The 12,428-nt window shown below is 49.9% G+C and overlaps 1 protein-coding gene across 2 annotated transcripts in view; it reads left to right on the forward strand.

Moving 5' to 3' along the window:
* The window catches only part of adarb2 (adenosine deaminase RNA specific B2 (inactive)), an 857,007-nt gene that overhangs the window by 731,900 nt on the left and 112,679 nt on the right, over positions 1-12,428 (forward strand). For both annotated transcript variants that reach the window (XM_038798319.1, XM_038798320.1), the window contains one exon: positions 5,452-5,620. In XM_038798319.1, the coding sequence (XP_038654247.1) occupies positions 5,452-5,620 (169 nt within the window). The remainder of the gene's footprint in view (positions 1-5,451; positions 5,621-12,428) is intronic.

The following is a 12,428-nucleotide window of genomic DNA, read 5'->3' on the forward strand; positions in this document are numbered from 1 at the left end:
GCTTTTCCCTATGTTCAATTTATACCCTAGAAAATTGCCAAATTCCCCAGGACTCGCATTACTTCCCCCATCCTCTCCAAAATATACAAGAGCAGGTGTCATCTGCATAAAGCGAGACCCGGTGCTCCACACACACACCACCACCCCCCCCCCCCCCCCCCACCCCCTCAACCCGAACCAGCCCTTTCCAGTTCCCAGAGGCTCTTAACGCCATGGCCAATGGCTCTATGGTCATGGGGAGAGGGGGCACCCTTGCCTCGTCCTTTGGTGTAGTTTAAAATACCCCGACCTCAGCCGGTTCGTACGTACACTCGCTACTGGTGCCTGATAGAGCAACCGCACCCAGTCAATGAAGCCTTCACCAAACCCAAACCTTCCCATCGCCTCCCACCAATCCCACTCCACCCGATCAAAAGCCTTCTCCACATCCATCGCTACCACCACCTCCATCTCCCCTCCTTCTGAGGGCATCATAATAACATTCAAAAGCCTTCAAACATTGGCCTTGAGTTGCCTGCCTTACAAATCCCGTCTGGTCTTCCCCTATCACCCCCGGGACACAGTCATCAATCCTTGTGGCCAGTATCTTAGCCAGCAGTTTGGAGTCCACATTCAGTAGAGAAATTAGCCTGTATGACCCACATTGCTCTGGATCCTTCTCCCGTTTCAGGATCAATGAAATTGAGGCCTGCAACATTGTTGGGGGGAGGTCTCCCTTCTCTCTTGCTTCATTAAATGTCCTCACCAGCAGTGGGCTCAATATCTCTGAAAACTTCCTATAGAATTCCACCGGGTAGCCGTCCAGCCCCGGGGCCTTGCCCGGCTGCATGCCCTCCAGCCCCTCAATTATTTCCTCAATTTCAATTGGAGCTCCCAGCCCTTCCACCAGATCTTCATCTACCCTCGGAAACCTCAACTGATCCAAAAACTGCCTCATCCCCTCCACCCTAGCCGGGGGTTCCGACTCATATAATTTACTATAGAAGTCTTTAAACACCTCGTTCACCCCCGCTGGGTCCAGGACCGTATTCCCAACTCTACTCTTTACTTTACCTATCTCCCTGGCCGCCTCCCTTTTCCTGAGCTGGTGCGCCAACATTGTGCTAGCCTTTTCCCCGTACTCATAAATCGTCCCCCTTGCCTTCCTCAACTGTTCCACCACTTTCCCTGTGGTCAACAGCCCAAACTCCGCCTGTAACCTCCGCCGCTCCCTCAGTAGCCCCGCGCCCGGGGCTTCCGAGTATCTCCTGTTCACCTGGAGCATCTCCTCCACTAACCTATCCCTCTCAGCCCATTCTGTCTTTTCTCTGTGGGCCCATATCGACATTAATTCCCCTTTGACCACTGCCTTCAGAGCTTCCCAAACCGTCGCTGCGGAGACCTCCCCCACATCATTTGTTTCCGGGTAGTTCTGGATGGACTTGTTAACCCACCCACAGATCGCTTCGTCCTCCAGCAAACCCACATCCAGTCTCCCCAGTGGGCATTGCTCACTCTCCACACTAACCCGTAGATCCACCCAGTGCGGGCCATGATCCAACACTGCGATTGCCGAGTACTCAGTATCCACCACCCTCTGTATTAGCGCCCTGCTCAGAACAAAAAAGTCGATGCGAGAGTATAACTTGTGGACATGTGAGAAAAAGGAAAACTCCTTCGCCCTTGGCCGTGCAAACCTCCATGGGTCTACTCCCTGCATCTGTTCCATAAACCCCTTCAATTCCTTTGCCACAGCCGGTCTCCTCCCTGTCCTGGATTTTGACCGGTCCAATTCCGGATCAATGACTGTGTTAAAGTCTCCTCCCATGATCAGGTTACGTGACTCTGTCTGGCATCTTACCTAAAACACGCCTCATAAATTCCACATCGTCCCAATTCAGAGCATATATGTTCACGAGTATCACCCACACCCCCTCCAGCTTCACCATTATGTACCTACCCCCCTTGTCTGACACGAGTCTCCCTGCCTAGAATGCCACTCATTTGTTGATCAAGATCACTACCCCCCGGTCTTTGAGTCCAGCCCTGAGTGGAATACTTGGCTAACCCACCCCTTTCTCAACCTCATCTGGTCTGTAAACTTTAGGTGTGTCTCTTGTAGCATTGCCACGTCCGCCTTCAGCCCCCTCAAATGTGCAAACATGCGAGCCCTTTTGATCGGCCCATTCAGCCCTCTGATGTTCCATGTAATCAGTCTGGTCGTGGGGGAGGGGGTGGGCTGGTAGCCCCCCCCCCCCCCCTCCCTGCCGACTAGCCGTCACCCTTTTCATGCCAGCCTATAGTTTGCACCCTCCGCCTCCTCGGGCCTGCCCTCAGGCATTCGCCGTTCCCGACCTCCCATTTGTCCCCTAGTAACAGTTTATCCCCTGTCAGCAAAGCAGCTCCCCCCCCCCCAGCAACTACACTAGAAACCCAACCCCCCAAGTCAAGCTCCAGCTTAACACTTGCTCACCCCCCACTGCGCTTCCAAGAGTCAGCTGACCCATGCTGACTTGAAGCGCGTGCCCCTGGCACCAAGCAGTCTGTCTCCCCATTGTTCACTCCCCTCTCCCCCAACTTGGACAAACATATTAAAAGCATCACATTCCCCAGTAAACAAACATCAGAAAAAAAACACTGAAGAAACAGCCACTTTAGAAAAAAAAACACCCAAAAAACAGAACCAAATTCAAAGCCCATCCCCACTCTAACCAGCTCCCTGCAAGACAAAGTTACCTTGAGCCACGCAAACAGCCCTTTATTACACATAGCACTACTTATACAGCGCAGCACAACAAATCGTCGCCACAGTACTTCTCCAAGGCTTCAGTGTCTTTTAATTCACCTCCAACATCTTTTCTTTAATAAAAATCCATACTTCGTCTGGTGTTTTGAAGTAGAAGTCCTGTTCCACATGTGTGAACCACAGACGGGCTGGGTACAGCATCCGAAACTTCACCCCCTTCTTAAAGAGGGCCGTTTTTGCCCGATTAAACCCAGCTCGCCTCTTGGCCAGATCCGCGCCCAGGTCCTGATAAATGCGCAGCTCACAATTCTCCCACTTGCTGCTCCGTTCCTTCTTGGGCCACTGCAAAATGTGTTCCGTGTCTAGGAATCGGTGAAAGCGTACCACCATTGCCTTCGGCCGCTCATTCGCTCGGGGCTTCTTCGCGAGGGCTCTGTGCGCTCTATCCACTTCCAGGGGCCGAGGGCACGCCTCAGCCCCCATCAACTTCTCCAACATGTCCGTCACATAATTCCTCGCATCCGATCCCTCACTGTCTTCAGGGAGGACGACATTTCTAAGATTCTGCCTCCCGGACCTGTTCTCCAGGTCCTCCAGCTTTTCCTGCATTCTTTTCTTGCAGTCGTTCATCATCTCCACCTTGGTCTCCAGCACGATTATGTATTCCTCGTGCTCGGACACCTTTTTCTCCACCCCCTGGATCGCTCTTCCGTGGGTCTCTTGATTCTGCACAACTTGATCAATCGAAGCTTTAATCGGGTCCAGCGTGTTTTTCTTCAGCTTGGCGAAGCAATCTTCAAAAACACTCCACCAGCTGCTCCGTTGACCATTGTACCCCCGCGGCCCTTGCTCTCCGCCATGCTTTCCCACGTTGCCGGCTCTGCTCGAGTCTTCCTTGTCGGAATTTGTCTTCTCACACGGCCACTTCTGGTCCAATTCTCCATATACCAGAGTGGAAATTTTCCTCACTGTCTCACTCTTCACCGATTTATCCCATAAAACCTGGAAAGAAACGGGGGAAGAAGGTCCAAAAGTCCGTCACAGGTGGGAGCTATCACATGTGCGGCCTACTCCTCCATGGCCGCCACCGGAAGTCCGATTTTTTCATTGTTGATAAGTCCCTTCAATGGTGGGAGAAGTTGACTGCCAATACTCACCCCAACGCTAGATCTACTGATGCACAGAAAGAATTTACAGCTCCAATTTGAACTGATATCTACGGATAAGGCCGTGCATCAGTTAGGATGTTTCAGGGGCACCTTCTATGAACATGGGGGAAGGCGGGTCGTCTTGTTGCACATCAACTTAAGAGACAGACTGCATCTCAAGAGATCCTTTGATTCGGAACAAGGAAGGAAACTTGGTTTCAGCTCCTCTCCAGGTTAATGCAGCTTTCAGCTCGTATTACCATGAGCTACACGAGTCTGAGTCTCCGTCATACACTTCAGGTATGAAGAGTTTTCTAGATGGTCTACATATTCTGGCCCTAGGGAAAGGCAGGTGTCGGAAATTGGACTCCTCCTTATGCCCAGAAGAAATACTGAAATGCATTGGGCGGCTACAATCTGGTAAAGCTTTGATCCTACCGGTTTTCCAACCAAATTTTATAAAAGGTTCTCAGAGCAGCTCATACATCTATTATTGACATGTTTATTGATTTGCTGTCCAGGGGGTCACTGCCCCCAACCCTCACTCAGGCCTCAATACCTTTGCTCCTCAAGTGGGACAGAGACCCAGACGAGTGTGGGTCACACCGTCCCATTTCACTTCTTAACGCAGATGTTAAACTGCTGGCTAAGGCTCTGGTAACCCGACTGGAGCCTCATCTCCCAGATATGGGGCGGAATTCTCCGACTCCCCGCAGGGTCGGGAGATCGCCACCTCCGTGGCCGGAATTCTCCGCCGATCGGCGGGCGGGCCTGTGCCGTGGGGGCACTCTTTATCTTCCGCCGCCGCCACGGCCTCCACCATGGCGGAAGTGGAAGAGACCCCCTCCACCGCCAATGCGCCGGTGGTGACATCAGTGACTGCTGATGCTCAGGCGCATGCGCGGACTCACGCCGACCGGCGAAGGCCTTTCGGCCAGCCCCGACGCTGGCCGGCGTGGCGGCAAAGGCCGTTGGCGCCAGTCGGTGGAGCGGGAGCCACTCCGGCGCGGGCCTAGCCCCTAAAGGTGCGGACTATTCCGCACCTTTGGGGAGGCCCAACGCCGGAGTGGTTGGCGCAACTCCGCTATGCCGAGACCCCCCACCCCACCGGGTAAGGGAGAATTTCGCCCATGGTATCTGAGGATCAGACAGGCCTTGTTAATGACCGATTGTCGTAGGCCAATGTTCTACACCTCATGAACATTGTCCTCTCCCCCGCCAGTCATAGTACCTTGGATGCAGAAAAAACATTTAACAGGGTGGGATGGAACTAGCTCTTTGAGATTTTGGGGAGATTTGGTGGGATCTAAACTAATAAGATGAACGCGCTTCCAAGATTTCCATTTTAATTTTACTGTATCCCCATTTTTAGCCCAAATGATTTTTTTTATTATGCGCATATCTCCTGAATGCAAATAACCTCATCCCCAGGATTTGGAGCAGTTTAAGTGCAGTGAGCATTGTCGGATCTCTGGGAAATAGAGCTTGTGAGCCTCGCTTTCTGTCAACTCCTCATTCACCATCCTCTCCGCTACGGCTTTTAAGCCCAGATTGACGGCAGCGTTTTCTGTTTTCTAGTGCACCACACCCGGCCGTTGAACAGGAAAGTCCGGGGACACCTCAGAACGAAGATTGAATCCGGAGAAGGCACCATTCCAATCCGATCCTGCCACTCCATCCAGACGTGGGATGGCGTGTTACAGGGAGAGCAGCTGCTCACAATGTCCTGCACTGACAAGGTTAACAGGTAGGAGTAGAAACCCTGACACATGGTGCAGAAATCGCTGGCTCCGTGCAAGTACAAGTACATTGACCTCTCCTCTGATATCTGCTTCATTGCATTAATTCATTTCATCCTTTCGCCGACACAGCACAAAAAACGCTCCGGTGTTTTTGCAGTAAACGGTTTTTTTTTCACTTAGAGGCCCCAAAGTGCCGTGCAGAAATTAGTATTTTATCATCAAGAGGCCAACTGTTTTCAGTTGGAGACTGTCAAGATCAATATTGGAGGTGCATTTTTGCTCACGATGTCACAACTCTGATCGGGAAAATGCTTTTTGTGCAAAAGCTCGCCACAGATGAAATTATCAAATGGCAGACACAGTGTCGATACCATGAAGAGCTTCACCTTCACCATTTAGGTGGTAAATGCCGATAGTCCAGCCGTTATTGTCCAGCGTGAAATTTCCATTTCACCCAATTGCCAACGGTGAAAGCGCGGTAGAGTGACAACCATCTGGAATGGATTCCCCAACATAGGATTGGGGGCAGAATTCCCAAACCACTTCAAAAACAGTGGGATCCTGGAGGAAGAGGAGGAAGGATCATAAATATGTTCTCCATAGATAGAAAAAGAGGCTATGGTCTTCCTCACCCGGCCCGGGTCACTGTCCATGTGGAGTTTGCACATTCTCCCCATGTCTCAGTGGATGTGCAGGGTAGGTGGATTGGCCACGCTAAATTGCCCCTTAATGAGAAAATGTAGAAAAAAGAATTGCTGGCAGTCAATGACCATGATTCTTGCTGAAGAGAGAGGACCTTTAATTTAAAAAATAAATAAATTTAGAGTATCTAATTATTTTTTCCAATAAGGGGCAATTTAGCGTGGCCAATCCACCTACCCTGCACATCTTTGGGTTGTGGGGGTGAGACCCACGTAGACACAGGGAGAATGTGCAAACTCCACACAGACAGTGACCGGGGGCCTGGATCGAACCTGGGTCCTCAGCGCCATGAGGCAGCAGATTCTTGCTGAAGGAGGGAGGGAGGGGAATGACACACTCGATTTTGGTGGGTCCAGGAGAGCCTGTGTCATACAGTATGCTTCTCTGACCCCTGTCTTTCTGCGCAGGCTGAACTATATGGCGAGGCTTGAGGAATTATTTTGCCCGCTTTCCTGCACATTTTCCCTCCCTACTTCCTAGAAAACACTTAGCATGCTCCCAGCAGCCTCCTCTGGGGTCTGAAAACATACCTCTGCATCTAATTTCAACTTGCAAAACACAGATGCACATAATGTTATGACAGCATGAAAATATTAATGACTCCCCTCAATTGCTGCTCTCAACAAGTGGAAAACATTCATTTAAGTAGATTAAATTAATTAGTGCTGAGATTTATTTCTTACCTCTTTCATGGGATGTGGGCATCGCTGGCTGGGTCAGCATTTGTTCCCATTCCTAATTGCCCTTGAACTGAGTGGCTTCCTAGGCAATTTCAGAGGGCAGTTACGCGTCAACCACATTGCTGTGGATCTAAAATCACATGTAGGCCAGCCCAGGTAAGCACGGCAGATTTCCTTCCCTGAAGGAGATTAGTGAACAGGTGGTTAAGAAGGAAAATTGAGTTTTGTCCTTCATTGCTAGAGGGATGGAGTTTAAGACGAGGGAGGTTATGCTGTAATTGTATAAGGTGTGAGTGAGGTCACCCCTGGAGTATTGTGTTCAGTTTTGGTTTCCTTACCTGAGAAAGTATGTACTGCCGCTGGAGGGTGTGCAGAGGAGATTCAAGAGGTTAGTCCCAGAGTTGAAGGGGTTAGATTACGAGGAGAAGGTGAGTAGATTGGGACTGTACTCATTGGAATTTAGAAAGATGAGAGGGGATCTTACAGAAACATATAAAATTATGACAGGAATAGATAGGATAGATGCGGGCAGGGTGTTTCCACTGGCTGGTGAAAGCAGAATTAGGGGGCATAGCCTCAAAATAAGGGGAAGTAGATTTAGGACTGAGTTTAGGAGGAACTTCTTCACCCAAAGGGCTGTGAATCTATGGAATTCCCTGCCCAGTGAAGCAGTTGAGGTTCCATCATTAAATGTTTTCAAGGTCAAGATTTTTTGAAGAATAAAGGAACAAAGAGTTATGGTGTTCGGGCCGGAAAATGGAGCTGAGTCCACAAAAGATCAGGCATGATCTTATTGAATGGCGAAGCAGGCTCGAAAGGCCAAATGGCCTACTCATGCTCCTAGTTTTTTTACAGCAATGATAGATTCATAGTCACCATTCCCAATACTAGCATTATATTCCATATTTATTTAATGAATTTAAATTCCGCAAGTTCCCATGGTGAGATTTGAACCCATGTCTCCAAAGCATTCACCTGAACTTCTGGATTACTAGTCCAGTGACATTAGCATGATGCCACCGAGGAGAAGAGTGTTTGCCTGTTCAATGGAAGCTGGTGTTTAGCATTCTTCATTACAGACAGCAATTTGTGTTTGCAATATTAAATTTGTAATCGTGTTGCATTTTATTTTGTTTCACCTAACATAGAGTTCTCAAGAAAGTATATTCAATTGTTTACTTCACATAGCTATTATGCATTGAAGTGTATTATCATAAAGATATTTTGTAGAGCTATTATGAAATTAAGCATTCCCATCGCTCAGAAGCTTAGTACCATGTGACAGGAAGCACTGAGGGTGGCAAGGGTGCAGAATATACTCTGGATGGGGAACTTCAATATCCATCACCAATCAGCCAGGATTGAATGGCGGAGTGGACTCGACGGGCCGAGTGGCCCAATTCTGCTCCTATGTCTTATGGTCTTATGGTACCACTCAGACCGATCTGGCCGGGCCCAAAACGACATACCTGCTAGACTGGGACTGCAGCAGGCGGTGAAGGAACCAACAAGAGGGAAAAACATGCTTGACCACATCCTCACCAACCTGCCTGCTGTAGGTGCATCTGTCCATGACAGTATCGAGAGAAGCGATCACCGCACAGTCCTTGTGGAGAAAAAGTCATGATTTCACATTGAGGATACTCGCCATCATGTTGTGTGGCGCTACCACTGTGCTAAATGGGATAGACTTCGAACAGATGTAGCAACTCAAGACTGAGCATTCATGAGGCGCTGTGGGCTATTAGCAGTAGCAGAATTGTACTCGAGCACAATCTGCAACCTCATGGCCCAGCATATCTGGGGGCAGCACGGTAGCATAGTGGTTAGCACAGTTGCTTGACAGCTCCAGGGTCCCAGGTTCGATTCCTGGCTTGGGTCACTGTCTGTGTGGAGTCTGCACGTTCTCCCTGTGTATGCGTGGGTTTCCATGGGTATTCCGGTTTCCTCCCACAGTCCAAAAATGTGCAGGTTAGGTGGATTGGCCATGCTAAATTGCCCTTAGTATCCAAAACATGTTAGTGGCGGTTACTGGGTTACGGGTATAGGGTAGATATGCGGGCTTCAGGAGGGTGCTATTTGTAAGGACCGGTGCAGACTCGATGGGCCGAATGGCCTCCTTATGCACTGTAAAATCTATGATTCTATGATATCGCTCACTCTACCATTACCACCAAGCCAGAGGATCAACCCTGGTTCAATGAAGAGTGCAGGAGAGCATGCCAGGAGCAATATCAGGCATATCGAAAAATGAGGTGTCAATCTGGTGAAGCTACAACACAGGACTACTTGTGTGCCACACAGCATAAGCAACAAGTAATAGACAGAGCTAAGGCGATTCCACATCAAGCGTATCAGTTCTAAGCTCTGCAGTCCTGCCACATCAAGCCATGACTGGCGGTGGACTATTGAACAACTCACTGGAGGAGGAGGCTCCAGAAATATCCCCATCCTCAATAATGGAGGAGCCCAGCACATCTGTGCAAAAGACAAGGCTGAGGCATTCGTAACAATATTAAGCCAGAAATGCCAAGTGGTTGATCCATCTTGGTCTCCTCTGAAGGTCACCAGCATCACAGATGTCAGTCTTCAGCCAATATGATTCACTCCATGTGATATCAAGAAATAGTTGAAGGCATTGGCTACTGGGCCCTGGGCTATGGGCCCTGATAGTTTTCTGGTAATAGTACTGAAGGCCTGTGCTCCAGAATTGCCACACTCTTGCCAAGCTGTTCCAGTACAGCTACAACATTGATATCTACCTGGCAATGTAGAAAATTGTCCAGGTGTGTCCTGTACTCAAGAAACAGGACACATCCAACCCAGCCAATTACCGCCCTACTCCCATCATCAGCCAAAGGATGGAAGGAGTCATCAAGTGTTATTGAGCGGCACTTACTCAGCAATAACCTGCTCGCCATCACAGTCTGGGTTCGCCAGGGTCCTCAGCTCCTGACATCATTACAGCCTTGGTTCAAACAGGCAAAAGAGCTGAATGGCAGAGGTGAGAGTGACTGCCCTTGACATCGAGGCAGCATTTGACGGAGTATGGCATCAAGGAGTCCTCGCAATACTGGCGTCAATAGGAATCAGAGGGAAAACTCTCCGTTGGCTGCTGTCATACCTGGTAGAAAGAAAGATGGTTCTGGTGGTTGGAGGTCAATCATCTCAGTTCCAGGACATCACTGCAGGAGTTCCTCAGGGTACTGTCCTAGGCCCAACCATCTTCTGCTGCTCCATCAATGACTTTGCTTCCATCATAAGGTCAGAAGGGGGATATTTGCAAATGACTGCACAATGTTCAACACCATTCGCGACCCATCAGATAGTGCCAGGCAATGACCATCTCCTATAAGAGAGTGTCAAACCATCACCCCTTGACATTCAATGGCATTACCATCGCTGAATGCCCCACAGCAAACATCCTGGGGGTTACCATTGATCAGAAACTCAACTTTGCCATATTAATACTGTGGCTATCAGAGCAGATAAAAGGCTAGGAATCCTACAGTGAGTAACTCACCTCCTGCTCGCCACCCCCCCCCCCCCCCCCCCCCTTCCCTCACCACCACCATCCTGCCTGTCCACTATCTACAAGGCCCGAGTCAGGAGTGTAATGGAATACTCTCCACTTGCCTGGATGAGTGCAACTCCAACAACACTCAAGAAGCTCAACACCATCCAGGACAAAGCAATCCGCTTGTCAGCTACCCCTTCCACAAACATTCAATCTTCCACCACTAATGAACAATGGCATCTACAAGATGCACTGCAGAAACTCACCACGGTTGCTTAGGCAGCACCTTCCAAACCCATGACCACTACCATCTAGAAGGACAAGAGCAACAAATACCTGGGAACCCCAACCACCTGGAGGTTCCCCTCCAAGTCACTCACCACCCAAACTTTGAAATATATCGCCGCTCCTTTGCTGCTAATGGGGCAAAATCCTGGGACCCTCCCTCACAGCAGTGCGTGCACCTACACCTCAGGAACTGCAGTGGTTCAAGAAGGCAGCAACTCATCACCGCGTTCTGAAGGGCAACTAGGGATGGGCAATAAATGCTGGCCTAACTAGTGATGTCCGCAAATTTTTAATAACATGCAGATTGTGCAAGTATTGTGTTTCAGAGAATGTTCACAGCACAGATGGAGACCATTTAACCAATTGTGTCCATGCCAGCTCTCTGTAAGAGCTACCCGCCTACTGTCACTCCTCCACTTTTCCCTGTAGCTCAGCTGGTACTTTCCATCCATTTTGTACAGGAAGCTGTACGGGTTGAAATACTCTGGGTGTGAACATTACGCTGACAAGTGCGGTTTGTATTGAGCTGATTCCCACTTTGCCTGAATTCTGTTGGGGTTGGGAGGGTTAAAGTCTACCCTTAAGACATGGACATTTAACCAGTCAGGATGAGAATCAAAGTGACCGGCTTAATGTGGATCGCACATTCGACAGATTCAGTCACAAAACGGTCACATGACGTCTGAAGATGGGACAAAATTTCAGATTTTGTTTTTCAATTTTACGAATGCCACCCATTATCTTCTAAAATTGACTGCAGTGGTCTGTTATGTGACAGCTCCACTCCAGCGCCAGGCCATATCACAGGGCTCTCTGGGTGGTTGATTTTAAGTGTATTGAAGTGATCTGAAACTGGCAACAGGAGGACTAGGAAGGGAGGCTGGAGATACTGAGCAATTACTGATTACAGCTCCAGCTTCAATTCAAATGGCACGGCTATAAATCTGCGAGAAGGGTTGGCAGTCAAATCATTAGCAGGCAAATCTTTATTAACACAGCAACGGATAAATCCAGATGAGTTATCTTGATAGATTTTACTCAAAGCTGTGTTTATTAAGCCGTTTAAACCATTGTCCAGCAGCAACATAGAAGCAACGGGCTGGATTCTCCGGTTCCCGACGTCGAAACTGCGCTGGGCGACGGGGTGGAGAATCCCCAATGATAACAGAATCAGGGGCAGCGCCACTTTCACGATGCTCCAACTCCTGAAAAACAGCGTACTGCACACCCTATCCACGGCCTGAGGCCGTTGCCTGAGGCCTGCCCTGTGATGCTCCGTCCCCGACCAGCCGAGTTCCCAACGGCGTGGGACACATGTGGTCTCACCCATTGGGAACTCAGCGTGACGGCTGCGGACTCAGTCCAGTGCCGCCACAGTCGGGGAAGGGCCGATCCGCGGGCATTTGGAGCTTTAATCGTGGGGGCACTGTGTGTGGGGGGGGGGGGGGGGTCCAGGGCACGTAAGCCGGCCGAAGGGGGGACTTTTTTGCGGTCCGGGTCCGTGGGCGCGGCCGCTGCAGACCACTGCCATGCGCATGCGCGGCCATGGACACGGCAGCTGGGAGCTCTACGCTGCCTGGCTGCAGCCCCCCCCCCCCCCCCTCCCACCACCCCCTGGAGCAGGAA

Source organism: Scyliorhinus canicula, chromosome 5 (genome assembly GCF_902713615.1).
Source record: "Scyliorhinus canicula chromosome 5, sScyCan1.1, whole genome shotgun sequence".
Taxonomy (NCBI): domain Eukaryota; kingdom Metazoa; phylum Chordata; class Chondrichthyes; order Carcharhiniformes; family Scyliorhinidae; genus Scyliorhinus; species Scyliorhinus canicula.